We start from the raw sequence: 14,943 nt of genomic DNA on the forward strand, positions 1-14,943 counted from the left end.
TATGGTATATAATAAAATATTTAAGATGATTTTATACTTTAAACTATATATATATATATATATATATCAAGAAAACATATGATTTTTAATGATATTACCGTGAAACTATATTTTCAAAAACTATATATTTCACACGATACTTGGGTTCCACAATATTGTTGATTCCGATATTGTGTCAGTGATCCACAGGGAAAGAGCACTTTAAAAGTGCATGGACATTTGTTGTTTAATATTGGATCATAAGTCTTGTTTGAAAATGTTTTATTAGTTTAATGAGATACAAAAAAACAGGGAGGAGGTAACGGGGGAGGGGTATCGGACAGTCAAAATGATTATAATCCTTGTGACATAACCGTACATCTATGAATAAATCAAGACAAATTCATATGGATATATATCCAAATCACATATGTATTTTCAGCGATATTGAAGATGTAAGGAAAACCCTAGAGGTAGAGATTGTGGGATGGGGGAGGAGATTCGATCATGAGTCTTAATGCAAAGTCAAAGAAACAAATTCTCCTTTAAGTGGCAGAGTCTTTGTGTGTCCTATAGACGTCTCTCAAAAAATGCCAAAAGCAGGGATTCACATCTGGAATGTGGACGTAACTCTTAAATCTCCACTGCAAATGCGGAATTCAGTCTGTCTGACAGGGCAACCATGGGCATCACCAATAATGCTACATTTTCTCACCACAAGTATAATAATGAAAATTATAATAATAGTTTCTTACATGTTTGCCTGTCAATCAACACCTTATATTGCATGGATATGACACCCATTCTGTTGATTTCCAAAACAACTGCCTGGATCATTAATATATCCTTTACACTTGTGCCACACTTTGGTGGCCTGCATGGAAAAAACAGTCCTTCTGTATTTGAGGGACTCCTACAGTATGATATCGAAATGTGAAAATATTTCCTCCAAGTATCCAAGCGCCGTCCTTCCTTCCTAAATTTTAGGAACTGTTGCTGACTCCTTTAAGAGAAGGCAGTCCAGAAAGCAGTGCATTAGTAGGGAAATAATCTAGTCGTGTCTTTTGGAAACGAGTATTATGCTGAGTGACTACTTGAGCTGGAAATACATTCGTGCCAGTCCATAATTTATTAAAAAATAGAAGAGTTTTTCACAGGAGTTCCGTTCTGGTTGCCTATTTCTGAACCTGCAGATTCCTTTGGATTCCTGCTTTCTCCCCTGTTCACTGTTTTCTGTATTTCTCTTCCTTCCTTTGCTCTGGTTCAAAGCCTGATGGTGAAAAAATACGACCTAGTCGTCAAAAACGTGTTGTGGTGCCCACCACTAGCAACCACCTTCACGAGTTAAGCACTACTTTTAGCTCAGATATGACCCAAAACTATTTCTTAGAGCTGACACTTGATTTCCTTTTAGCACCACAAGTCTGCTATGATTAAATTAAAATTAAAAAAAAAGAAAAGTGGATATGAGAGAAGAGTGCCATGATAAAGGAAAACACTGCGGTATCAAACTATTTGTGTGGAATTCAATTGAATATGCATTAAACCTTGTGTATAACATTGAAAAAAAAATGGGTGATTGCCCCGCACTTATGTATGTCTGTGCTATGTGTTTTGAACAAAGTCAGACGTGGTCCATGACATGTAACATTGACATAACACAAACTGTTGTTGGTGCACAATAGAATAGCATTAGTTAGGAGGCCTTTGATTTAGTAGTGTAAGGCGGCAATGTAAGGGCACTGAATGTTCGGTTTTTACTTCATGATGAAGCAGGTGCTTCTTTTGTCAACCACTCTACTAAGAGTGTCCCTGTTTGTTAATGGAAGCCCTACTCCACTGCAAGTAGAGAGACATCAAACGAGCTGTTTGTTATGCAAAATGATGCTGTAAAGGATAGAGGTAATGTGTACGTCTATGTACAATTGCGTGTTCCCTTTTTATTATCATACCGTTGCACTGCATTGGAATCCCAATGTTGTGCCAGAGTTTTGAGTAAAAAAACAGCCCTTTAACTTTTAGCAAATTGTATTTGCCTTGCGTTGTTCACTGTTTGTGGGTGCCATTCGCTATAGCTCAAGGGTTCATCCTCATGTGGCGATCAAATATGCATAATTTTCACATTTAATATGATCAACACCCTTTCATTTACATAATGAATGATATATTAGATGCCCATTCTCAGATATGAGTGAACCAGAAAGCATGCAGTCGCATTTGGCCGCTGTCGGGCGAGGGAGTAAAAAAGTATGTTGCCTTGACTGAGTACCCATCCTCCTCATTTAGAGATGGTCAACCACACAGATACATCTCGTCATTGGCAGGAACCACCGTCACTGTGGTGTTAAAAGTTTGACTGATGGTGCAGTCAAACTGATGATGGACATTGGTCAAACTTTTAACATGTTTTTGAAACTCCCAAAGTGAACACTATAGAAGTTGTCTCCTGTGGTTTGCGGCCATTTAAAAACCTTCACAACCATCCTAAAATGATGGTAAATAGAATTAGTGTTGTGCAATGGTGCAAACTCAAGCAAGTGGTGCCCTTCAGCACACATCTCTTCACCCAATCAACTAAGTGTAAGTGGAAAGTACACGCATGATTTTCGTTTTGCCATTTGTTTGCACATGTTTTATTTTTTAAGGGTTCCATGCAAAGCTAGTTCATGTTTCTTTGTGAGACTTTACTTTATATGGGTTTGCAGTGACTCCTAGACTTTTTTGTGCTATGTCCAGACAACACGCTAATCCAGGCCATTTAGCTCTGCACTTAGGCCAACTTTCAGCAAAAATGTAAATAAAATGTGGGTGTGAAAAAAGATCCATGTTGCTGTTTGCCACGTTGTGCATCTTGGAGAATGGACTTGGGTCTCACGAACGCCTGCGCTAAAGCATACCACATCTTGACCAAAGCCCAATGCTGAAATTAATTCTGATATTCATGGCTCCTGGTTACACATCATTAGACGAGAACTCACTGCTTACATGCCCATATTTCATTACCCCAATACTAGACTTTTCCATCGATGATTAAATTACATTGTTGTTGAACTTCTAGTAGAGACTACATCACACGTCTTCTATAGATTAAGGAAGACTTCGATTACTGTGGTTGTCAAAGGGGAATCCTTCATGAAGACAGTAAAAATAGAAAGACATTTATTGTATATTTCCATGCAAAGGAAAACGTGTGCAAATTGAAGGAATCCTGATCAACAGTTATAAAAGTTGTTAACACTGACTTAGACAGAAAGCAGCTCGGTTTGGGATATTGTTTTTAAAGCATTGCATTTTCATTGCTCATTGTTTTTGTTCATAGTATTTGTTCATCGTTTTTAGAGCAGTAAACAAACTTTAACTCAAGAGGAAGCTGTCTTTTTTGAAGGGAGGGGCAGCGTCGATCTGAGAGCAGAAGACAAGAGATAAACGAGTTGGGAAAGCAGCCAAAGCGGGAAAAATGCCATGGCGAGAAATAACAGCAGGGCATTCCCAGTGTGAAAATTGTTTCCTATAGCCCTTCTGCTGTGGTGCTTACAGTGTGTAAAGGAAAGGGCAGAACCACGCTGGTGATGGCCTGATGGAGATAGAAAAATGAGTAATGGGCAGTCATTAAACTGCAGGATTGGAGCTTGCTGCACCCATAAATCACACCTATCATATGCCAGGATTAGAAAGATATGCTCCATTTTCCATTGCTTTATTTTCGAAAACAGAACATATTTTTGGGTGGCATATGATACTGGAAAAATACCCCCTCCCTAACCTCTTGACATGAGACAATAGGTAGTAAAAACAAGCTACATAATGATCTTTTTATAAAGCGCATTGTTCGACATTTAGTTGCCCTCTTGGCGCGTGCATAGCAGTAATACAATAATTGAAAGTAACATTTTTTTTTATTAGACAGCAATCTTGTTTTCTTTTCTTTTTAAAAAAAATGTTTTTATTGGTATTTTACAGTACAATACAAAAAATATATGAATGCGTTGCAGGTTGATGGACAGTTGTCCCTCAGTATGTACACATTTAACACAAGGACAACGGGTGATTGCCATCATTGTCTTTGCTATTGTTACTACACAAAACATGAAAATCTGATTTGAGTCAATGCAGACTAGTATGTTCTTATTATGTTCTCAAATTAAATGTCTCCATGTATATCTAACAGAAGACCACACTTGGGGTGCAGGGCCCCCTGCTAATCTCTCCCCCCCCTTTGTTCAGTACCGATGACACTTCACGGGAAGGTGACCTGGTGGCGGGGCCTTCCTTCGTCCCCTGCTGCGTGCTACGCTATATTTTCAGTTCTCATTAAGTGCATGATTGCCAAACAGCTGGAGGGAAGCTTGGCAGCATGAAGCATGATCCTGTCATTTCTGTGTGTGCCGAGATCTGCAGATACACATTCCATTAAGGTACCTCATCCTTCAGTGACAGCCAAAGTGAAGACCAATTTTCATTGAGTCCTGATAATTGTCTTTATTTATGTGAATAGTGAATACACCACACCTGGGATCCAGGTGTTTGAACAAGTGATAACCCTTACGAAGAGTAGAAAAGGTTGCAGCAAATAGTCTTTTATTGATGTCAGTGCGTGCCAGAGAGCAGCATAGTTAACAAGCGTGGTGTTTTAATTAGGGATCTGTAAAGTTTCAGGTTTTTTTTGCGGTGGTGTGTGGAAAACTTTGAAACTTTGCATACTTTGTTAAGTTTATTGCTTCGGGACATCTGTGTGGAAATCGTGGCTTTTGTGATAATTTTCTTTGCACAGTCTTGGGCAATGCTATAAAATGGTCGTGCAAAAGATATATATAATTTGTACAGTGCATTGGGGGCTTCTTTACAATATAGTGGGTCGCTCACCGCACTACTGGTGGGGAGGCTCCCATCTCCATTCACCCGGCAGAGAACTACATGCTACAATTAAAGATCTTTGCTATAACAAGGGGGATCAAGTTAAAGAGCTGTCCTGTGTTGGTATGGTTGAAGCATTTTTGTCAAAACAGTAATGCTGGCTGTCGTTCATGTCATGCAGACTAGTTTGTATTTTTTCGATTTCAGAAACAAACCCTCCAACAAAAGTATTTTTTTAATGTAAAAAAAATGAATGGCCTTAATGTATAGTAAGTTTCCTCTTTGCGAATGGGGGTTGGGAATTGTTGGAAATTGGGTTTCTGTTTGGCTAGGGTATGCACCTAAGCCAGGCAGAACCAACCACTCTAGTCAGGGTAAGGGAGTTACACACCCAAGATAACCCCTGATCACCGTGCATTATACTCAATGGCACTTGTAATTTGGTGTAAGAGATATACGCTAGGCTTGTGATGGAATTACCCACTTTCAAACTCTACATCAGGCCCTTACTTTTCAAACATAGCATTTATGAATCATTACCTTTTTCTGAACACATGGAGTAAGCCCCTTTGAAATACATTGTTAGCAACAACATCTGAAGCAACCAATTTGAAAGTCTGATACTACATTTCCTTTTGGAAAAGACCATTTTGATTTGTTGATGTTCTGCTCAATGACTGTTTCTACTATGCACTGTGATAAATCGGTGTTCTCTGTGTACGTGAACATGTTGAATCGGTGACTCTATAGAACATGTTTAAATATTGTAATCTCCTTATAACATTCCATAGCATAACCAATTCAAATTGGATAGATTGCAGCATATGGGATATACATTTATGCTTCAAGAGATTAACATTTTGATTCCAAGTGAGCATAAAGGATATACTATTGTTTTAAAGGTTTCTTTAATAGCAAAACTATTTACAGCTGTTTGTAGATGCCATTGGAGGGTAGGTTTTGAACTGTCGATTGCAATATGGTTAGGCTGGGTGTGAAGTTATATTAACCCAGATTTTTCTTCCAGGTAGTCGTGAAGCGGCATTCACCTATGCCATCATTGCTGCCGGAGTCGCCCACGCCATCACATCTGCTTGCACTCAGGGACTTATGAGTGACTGTGGCTGCGACAAAAGGAAGCATGGGCAGTTCCATATCGAAGAGGGATGGAAGTGGGGAGGCTGCTCTGCAGACATCAGATATGGATTAGGATTTTCAAAAGTGTTTGTGGATGCCCGCGAGATCAAGCAGAATGCGAGGACGCTAATGAATTTACACAACAATGAGGCGGGACGCAAGGTAGGTAACTGTGATTCCACTTGTTGTCTGTAAAAAGAGTGTGGTACTATACTAGCTTACTCACAGTAAAAATCTATAAAAGCGTCTTAACACTGGAAATGAAAAGACAAAAGCCTCTAACACAATTTATTATGGAACATACAGAGAGAGATGAGGTGGTTGGAGGTGAGAACGTACTGAGGTTGAGATAAGGTCAATTTTGAGGTGAAGCTGGTGGGGGCGGCATGCTTCGCTGGTGAGAATAGGAAGAGGTGAAGTTACATTTGAGGTGAGTTGTTTAGGTAGGGAGAGGTGAGGGTAAGATGATATTGAGTTGCAAGAGAAGTTGAGGGGATTTTGTATTGAGGTTTGGTGAATTATGGTGAGGCTGATGTAAGGTTGAGATGAGGTCGAGCTAAAGTTGGAGTGGTGCTGAGGTGAGATAATATTAAATTCATTTAGGCATTATCTGAAGTTGAGAGAAGATGGAGGTGAAAGAATGTTGATGTGAGGTCAAAGTGAGTTTCAGGTATAGAGACATGGTGAAGTTGAGGTGAAATCTGGTTGAGGTGAAATTAAAGTGAGGTTCAAGTGAGGTTGTATTTGTTGTAGAGGTGAGGTTGATGTTGAGGAATGCTTCATGTGAGATTAGGTTAGTTCGACATGTGGGTAGATTGATGTATAAGTTAAGATGAAGTTGGCATTAAGATGACTTTGAGATGGGGCTGAGGCAATGAGTGGTGAGGTTGAGTCAAGGTAGAGCTTAACTGAGGGGGCTGAGGTAATGTTGAGGTAAGTTGAGGCTGATGCTGGGTTGAAGTGAGAAGTGATTGGGTTGTGGTGATGAGGTCGAAGTAAGGAAAATTAGGAGTGTGTGGTTCAGCTGAATTTGAGGCTAGGTGAGGTTGCAGTGAGGTTAATGCTGAAGTACAGTTCAGGTTGAGGTTCAGCTTGTTGAAGAGAGGTACAAGTGAAACAATATGGTGAGGTAAGAAGTTGGATTTTCTATTGTGTGAGTTTGAGATGTAGAGTGAGTATACCATGATAGTGAAATGATATTGAGGTTGCATTGTGGTAACATGAAGATAAAATTGAAGTAGATGTTATGTTGCAGTGAAGAAAGGTTAAGGTATGAAGGCATGAGTTTGAGGTGAGGCTGCAGCGAGGTTGAGCTGAGGCAGAAATAAGGTACAGTCATAAGCTGAAATGAGGTTGGTGTGAGGTTGCGGTAACTTGTAGGTGAGGTTGAGCTCAGGTTGGGTTTGATGTTGTAGTGAGGTTAAGGGAAGATACTGAAGTGAGATTGAGGTTAAAGTGAGATGAAGTTAGGCAGAGTTTAGATCACGATTAGGCTGAAGTGCGGTTGAAGAGGCCTTGCGCTGTTCTGGTTTCCAGATAGAGATTTTTTAACCATTACAAAACATTTCACATCAACTTGCGAAATTATGTTGGGACTTGCAAAACCTGAGCCTTCCACCTAGATTTGTATCATCTATGTGCATTTCTTTAAAACGCTGCATTTCTGAATATATTTGCCTCGCTCTGTTATTCGGAATACAACTTCAGCAATGGAGTATGTCTACATTGATCGAAAAATGTATTTCCAAAATTCAAGTAAAACTCATCCCCTATTCTTGAAGGCTCTGGAATCATGTACACCACGATTTATAATATCAGCAGCATAGTACATAGTGCCATATGCAACCCAAAATACACTTCCATTTACACGTACAAACATCCACATTCATAATTGATGTTGTATCAAATTTAGCTAAAAGATGCAAAATTCATTAAAGATAAGTTTACATAATGTACCATGATTGCCTGGAAATGAGTAGTGCTCACATTTGAGTAGAGAGCAGAGCTGCCCTCTCTTAAACTACAGCCTGACATGGGAAGCCATTTGCGTTCTAGGTATACACTTCTCCTGCATGCAAACAATGTAACAATGTGCATGCAACCCTTAAAAGTTGATAGTAAGTGTAAAGCAATGTATCTCTTGTATGATAAGTAAGTCCAGCAAACTTTAACGTCCTGGTTGTAAGAATACATCCTATTTCAGTTGCATGATACCGTTTTGAGATTTAGATGGATCGAATGGGCATGATAGGAGAGCTAATGTTGTGTTAACATTAGTGTTACTAACTCAGTAACGTGCATATAGAAGTAAATAACATGCTGTTATTATAAGACATTAAGACGTTTAGGTTAAAATGCGCCAGGCAATTTCACTCCTCCCCATTAGGCTGTTTTTCGTGCTTAATTTGAAAGTATGTTTTATTTACTGTTGAGATGTGAATTGCTATATAAAATCTGAAGTAAATAAATATATTCAGGTGTTATGATTTATGGAAGTATTTACCTTTTACAGGCAGGTGTTTCATCATATTCTCTTAATGGATTTAACCTTGGGGATTAGTTGCGGTTTCTCAAGGGCACTGCATTATAATTAACGTTTAGTCATACATAACCTTGACTACAGCTTATACCACTGTGAAAGAATGTCTACAATAGGGCGCAGAAACAGAAATATTTTTTTCTGCGTGGATCTTCTTCAATTACTCTTGACTCCAAACAGTCTAGGAAGTAAAGACGGGAAAAAATAAATTATAAGTGGCGAGGCAAGCCTGTAAATTGCTTGCTGTACCAGTGATCAGATGGTATTATTTGAAAAACTTCCTTTTGAGAAGTAAAGGGCTTTAGTTCAGTTTCAGACTTAAGGGGTCAATTGCAGTTCAGTGGAGCAGGGTCTCCAGAGCTCCTACCTTACTTCGAGGGCGTGGGTTCCACTGAGTTTTTGACACCCGAACCTCAGGTGGCTCTACTGTCAGACACAGTTGACATGTCCCCATACAGGGTTTCTGTGTCACAGTGGTGGTACCTCCACCTTATTTAGTGTGGTGTGACCATCACTGATATTTCCTTCCTGGGTGGGCCCTTAAAAGCATGGCGGACCCGTGCAGGGAATGCAAACAATGGTCCTCACACTGAGGGAGAAAACTCCCTACACTTCATGGACATCACATTTTTGCTTTTTAGAAACAGGTCCATGCTTTGTTTCTTGAATTGCTAAATGAAAGGATGTGGACAAGCAGTTAAATGAGCAACTGCATTTTAATTGAAAACTTTTTAAATGCTATCACTGTATATACACACACACATACAAACACACATATAAACACACACATATACACATACACAAACACATATATATAATGTATATATATATATATATATATATATATATACATATATATATATATATATATATATATGTATATATATATATATATATATATTTATATATAAGGTGTATATGTATGTTGGCCATTGCACCAAGTACTTCTTTGAATTTGATAATTGTTAGTTTACATTGTTGTTGTGTACAGTCATTGCCTTAATTGCTTGTCAGCCAGTCTGTTAACTTCACCTTTGGCAAAAAGTCAAGGAGCCTCATTAGCTGTGTGCTATTTGTGTCCCTATAGCTCAATGAGCTGTGAAATGGACTTCAACCAGAACAATTGCACACAGTTAAGATTAACTGAAGTATTTCCATCCATCGCCTTTTGCCTTTCTCAGTATAAAACCATAAATTGTCACACGTCCGTCCAGACATGAGTTTGGTAGCTCACTACACTGTAAACACTCAAGCTGCACCTCAATGGAGAGGTCCTCCAAGACCGAAACATTCACAGGGTTGCCTGTGAACCATGTCAGAGGCAATGGGGCCTAGCAGTGTTAGCTTGACTGCATTTTCACGTCTGCCCAGGAATAATTAGAGACAGTAAATGAACATATTATATATACCAAGTGTGAAATTATATTATATTATATATAAGAAGGTTCCAGATGGAATATGGCTTAGCAGTTTGGGCTTGACCAACATGTTTTAGGTCTGCCCAAGAATAATTTGTATATGGTTGGTAGCTCACTATAAAGGAATAATGAACAATTAGCTATAGATTGGAATGCACCTGAAGGAATTGTCAGTAGTTAATATTATTTGAAACATGTCTATCTTTCAGTTTGTGTCTTTTTCATATAAATATTTCATAGAGACAGTGAATGTACATTATTAGACATAAAAAATCCCTTTGCCTTTTTCAGCTGCTGTGTTTTCAGAAACTTGTGTTCAAATCCAAATTAGTGGTTCAGGAGAAGTGTCACAATGATTCCCTATTAGAAATGGGCTGTGTTAGGAATGTGCAATGAATTGTTTTTATTTTCCTAACATTCTTGGAGAAGTGCACTGGTTTCCTCTTTATACTTGATGTATTTGAATGACCATGTACTGCTTGGGCAAAACAAAATTGGCTTCCAGAAATTACTGGGTGAACTAGAAGCATTTTATAGAAAATAAAACATTTTAAACTTTGATTTCCATTTCGCTGATTACGGGCCATGGATTATAGGGGAATTGTATTTCTGAATGTTGTGGTTTAATTGATGTATGCACCTCAGAAGAGAAAAACTGTAAATATAATATCATCAGACTCAAAAATTCATCGTTACTGAATGTAGTTTGATTGGCTTTTAAAGTGATCTTTTTAAGAGTCTGTATTAGGTTGCACTTTTCCATCATTTGCTACTAAAACGGTGAGCTATTGTAATGAATTTTAGAATTGTAGTCATTAACTAAATACAGTAAACGTTTCATTGATATAAAAAGAAATGTTGCAAAATATGAACCTTTAAAAATATGTCATTAACTGGGTCCTCTGAGCTAAGTAGTCAGATTGATCTCAGCAGAGTAACACATACATTAATTAGATGGACAGTTAACTGAAAGGAGGAAGGATCTGTTGGTGTGTGATAGCTTCTAAGATTAGTGATGTAGCACATCATGGAATGGTTGAGGCTACAAATATAGGCCCAGATGTAGGTAAATCTGATTTACCGACTCTAGAATACCGAATTTTACCGATTCGGTATTCTAGATTCGGTAAATCAGATGTAGGTAAAAATTCGGTAATTTTTACCGAATCTGTAAGATTCGGTAATTATCGAATCGGTATTTACCGATTCGGTAATTGACATTGATTCCTATGGGCCTGGAGGCCCATAGGAATCAATGTCAATTACCGAATCGGTAAATACCGATTCGGTAAAATTACCGATTTCGCAAGGGTGACAGGGTGTCACTTTGACACCCTGTTGCACCCCTGATTTTGGCTTGTGTGCCATGTGGCACACATACATGCCCAAAGGGCATGTATGTGTGTCACATGGCACAGGTGTACATGCACAGATGTGCATGTACACAGGTATTCGTTATTTACTATGCAATAGAATTACATGGTAAATAACGAATCGGTAATGGCCTGTGGCACTGTTTTCAGTGCCACCTACATCTGGATTTACCGATTCGGTAAATTTACCAATTCGGTATTTTACAGAATCGGTAAATTTACCGAATCGGTAAATATACCGATTCTGTATATTTTCAGGTCCCTACATCTCCATTAGTAAATACCGGTCGGTAACGGCCGAAATCGGCCGTTACCGACCGGTATTTGCCGACCTACATCTGGCCCATAATTGCCCTAGTTGTATGGTGCTGCTCAATTTTCAATGCATCTACAAAGCAATCTGGCATCCTTAGTTGATAACGTTTCAAATTGATTGTGGCACAACCTTTTAATACTTTGTAACCTCACGACCACTCACAAAACATGATACATTTCCTTCTGAATCACAAGGGAGGGGGCAATGGTTTTTTGCCTTCCCTGTCTCCTGCAATTTATAAAGTATTGCTGTGTTGACATTGTTTAAGTCGCAAATACATTTTTGACTTGCAGTGCCATTGTAATACATTGCATTTTGCTTTTTTATCCCGGGAAAGCCCGCCATCTTGCACAGTTCAGGCTTTGTGCAAGTGAAACCCCTTTATTGCATTAAGCTATGGATTCTTAACCACTGAAAATATGGCTGACAGCCATGTTAATTACTGTGCGTTGTATTTACCTAGTTATTTGATAATAGTCTCGCACGTTTCAGGCAGATCAGGTTGCACCTAAAGTCGGTCTCATGCTGTAGTGAGAATTCATGAAAACTATATTATATACCTGGTATAGGCTAACAATACAGGTCAGATATTTGGTAGGAGAGGTTCGTGTATTGGTTGCTGTTCAAAAATATCGAGTATTGGAAACATGACAAATAGTTTAAGGTTTTCTCTGAATCAATGTTGTAATTCAGTAACTCATTGATTCACTTTCTAGAGAGTGTTGAAGTTTGTTTGGAAGGGGTGGGGTTATTGCCTTTGCTCTCCATAGTTTCACAATTTGATTTTATGGCGTTCTTGTGGTTTTCAAAGTGTAGTTTGTAAGCTTTAAAAGTGATGGCCTCTGTACATGTTATGTAAACCAGACTGGAGAGAATGAGAGATAAGATCTGCAGATAGCGTTCTGCAAAAGTGATAAATCACTCACTTGAAAATTAGGAGCGGGATTTCAGACACACAAACCCTGTAATCTGCAAGAATGGTTTTGGCAACGCTTCGCCCTATGTTTTGCTTGTCAGAAATCAGGATACATAGGCCTACTCCAAGTGCGGCTTTCATCTCTCTCCACTGCCTTTGGGAAAATAAATTCGCTATTTGCACTTAAAATTAAAACATGATGAATGCCACCACTTACTTGCATGGGTGACGTTAGAGAATTTTGTGAGCGTGGGCAAACCATTCATTATTTTGAAGGTGTCTGCACGGGCTAATCTTTTAAGCATCTGCCAAAGATGTTTGAGGAAATACAGCACTCCAGCTCGGACTTTACTTTGTATTACCTAATGGCTAAACCATGTTGGTATAAATGACATGTCTACACGCATTCCTAAATGGATGGTGTTGTTTTTTGACAATGAGTCAACCAAACCATTGGCAAGCACAACATTCTGGGATCCTATTGTTCTGGACTTTTGTGTGTTTGTTCTAAAAATATTATCATTGCGGTTACTAAAAATGCTGCAACAGACTACTGTAATAGTAAAAGAATGAGGATCATGTGCAGATAAACATATCACCGCACTTCCTGCACTACACCTGTAATATATTGTTGGACTCTACTTGAAGTGTTGCATTTGCAGACTATGGACGAAAACGAATAGAGTTCAGAATGTAGACCGGGACCGCCTAGGTCCCTCATTTGCTGGGAGTTCTTTGAACTCCCAGTATGTCCATCACCGATTTGTTGTGCTGAAAATGAGATTGATCCAACTAACACAGTGCAGGAAAATGCATTTTGATATGCCGCTTTGCTTGATAGAAAAAGATTAAATAAAAAATACTTGGGTGTGCACAATTCACATCATTTCTATTTTCGAAATGAAATCAAATTTTTGAAAAATGACGTGAAATTACATAAAGTAGGAATGTGGCATTTTTGCGCTACATTTTAGTTTGAAATGTGTACTTGTACTAAAAATTATAATACAACTCGCAGATTCCTTAAACAACAGTCGCTGTTTGTTCGCATTGTTCTGGTGCTTCTACAATAGAATTTGTGCCCGATGGTCTTTCATTACATTAGCAGCCATAATGGCATAATTTTGGAAATTTCTGGTAAGAAAGAGAAGTTAAAATGCTGGAAATTACAAGAGATTTGGCCGTTGTAATGAAAATTGTGCTCAAGCTTGCAAAAACACAGATAAGATTTCAGAGCAAACAGGCAGAACTTATGTTTTATGACATCACAACTATAATGATGTCGGTGTTCAAAATAGAGGGGCCTGTTCGCGAAGGCATTTTCAAGTATGTATAGTAGTACTCCTGTAATGTTCTTTTACGTATTCCTACGTGTCTTTCTCAATTAGCCCCATAACATCTAAAATGGGAATAGGCAGGGAATATTCATATAGAGTTAGTGCAAATAGTTCTCTCTTTTTGTACTTTTATTAGCAGGAGGTTTGTGGTTTCGGGTCAATTCACAAAGGCATGTAAGAATACATAAAAGAGTACCAGCTTACTCATACATGTTTTTGTGAATTGACCCCATAGTTTCAGTATGGTAATGGGAATGGGGTTTCAATGGAAATGCTTATGAAATAGTTACATATCAGACAAGAGAGGAAACATCTCCAAGTTAAGAACATGTTAAACTTTGAGAGTGAAGGAGAGACAGGCGCAGTGAAGTTAGTTCTATGGGTGCAGTGAATAAAGCAATACAAAATATGAATAAGTATTAACAACTGATGGGGCTTTGTCAAAATCTCAAGCAATCTCTAGTTGAGAAGGTGTGCTGTAATGCACCTGCCACACCTGCTGAGAACTCCATGACTTGACCTGGAAAACTAGAAAGCAGTACAACGTTAGAGCATTCATTTGTGAATCACTGATGGGCTGCCCTTGTAGGATGCCACACATCACTTCTTGTTCTGTTTTTACATAACTGATGCATTGTTTCCTTTTTTCAAATTCAAAAGCATTCATATTGTAATTATTAAACAAGCACTGTGACGTGTAACTCAGCGGTAAATTCAGTGCTTGTGGTTATTTCTTTCTGACATACCCCATGCGGGTGAGTCCTATTTTAGCTGTGCACAGAGCTTTCTTTTGTAGTGACCACTTGCTTGACATGGTGGAGATGAGGCTTTATGTAGAGCCAGGAGTAAAGGCACCAGACTGGGACTGGGACAAAGAAATTCACATTGTGGCCCACATGCCAAAAGACGGGCCAAGTTTGAGGGAGTGGAAAGATGTTGGTGTAGGGATCTCTGGGTATGCATCTTGCACAAAGCATGCCACACCAAGAGAAGTAAAAGAGTGATGGGTGGAATGCTTGACTTAATTACACACGTTGGTAATTATTCTCAAATACATTCTAGTCCATTGCAGAC

At 38.7% G+C, this 14,943-nt stretch overlaps 1 protein-coding gene across 1 annotated transcript in view; it reads left to right on the forward strand.

Annotated features, from left to right (window-relative positions):
• Positions 1–14,943, forward strand: part of WNT7A (Wnt family member 7A) — a 146,079-nt gene that overhangs the window by 77,296 nt on the left and 53,840 nt on the right. Inside the window, exon 3 of the mRNA XM_078661628.1 lies at positions 5,861–6,132. Coding sequence (XP_078517754.1) covers positions 5,861–6,132 — 272 coding nt within the window. The remainder of the gene's footprint in view (positions 1–5,860; positions 6,133–14,943) is intronic.

The sequence above is a fragment of the Lissotriton helveticus genome, chromosome 9 (genome assembly GCF_964261635.1).
Source record: "Lissotriton helveticus chromosome 9, aLisHel1.1, whole genome shotgun sequence".
Taxonomy (NCBI): Eukaryota; Metazoa; Chordata; class Amphibia; order Caudata; family Salamandridae; genus Lissotriton; species Lissotriton helveticus.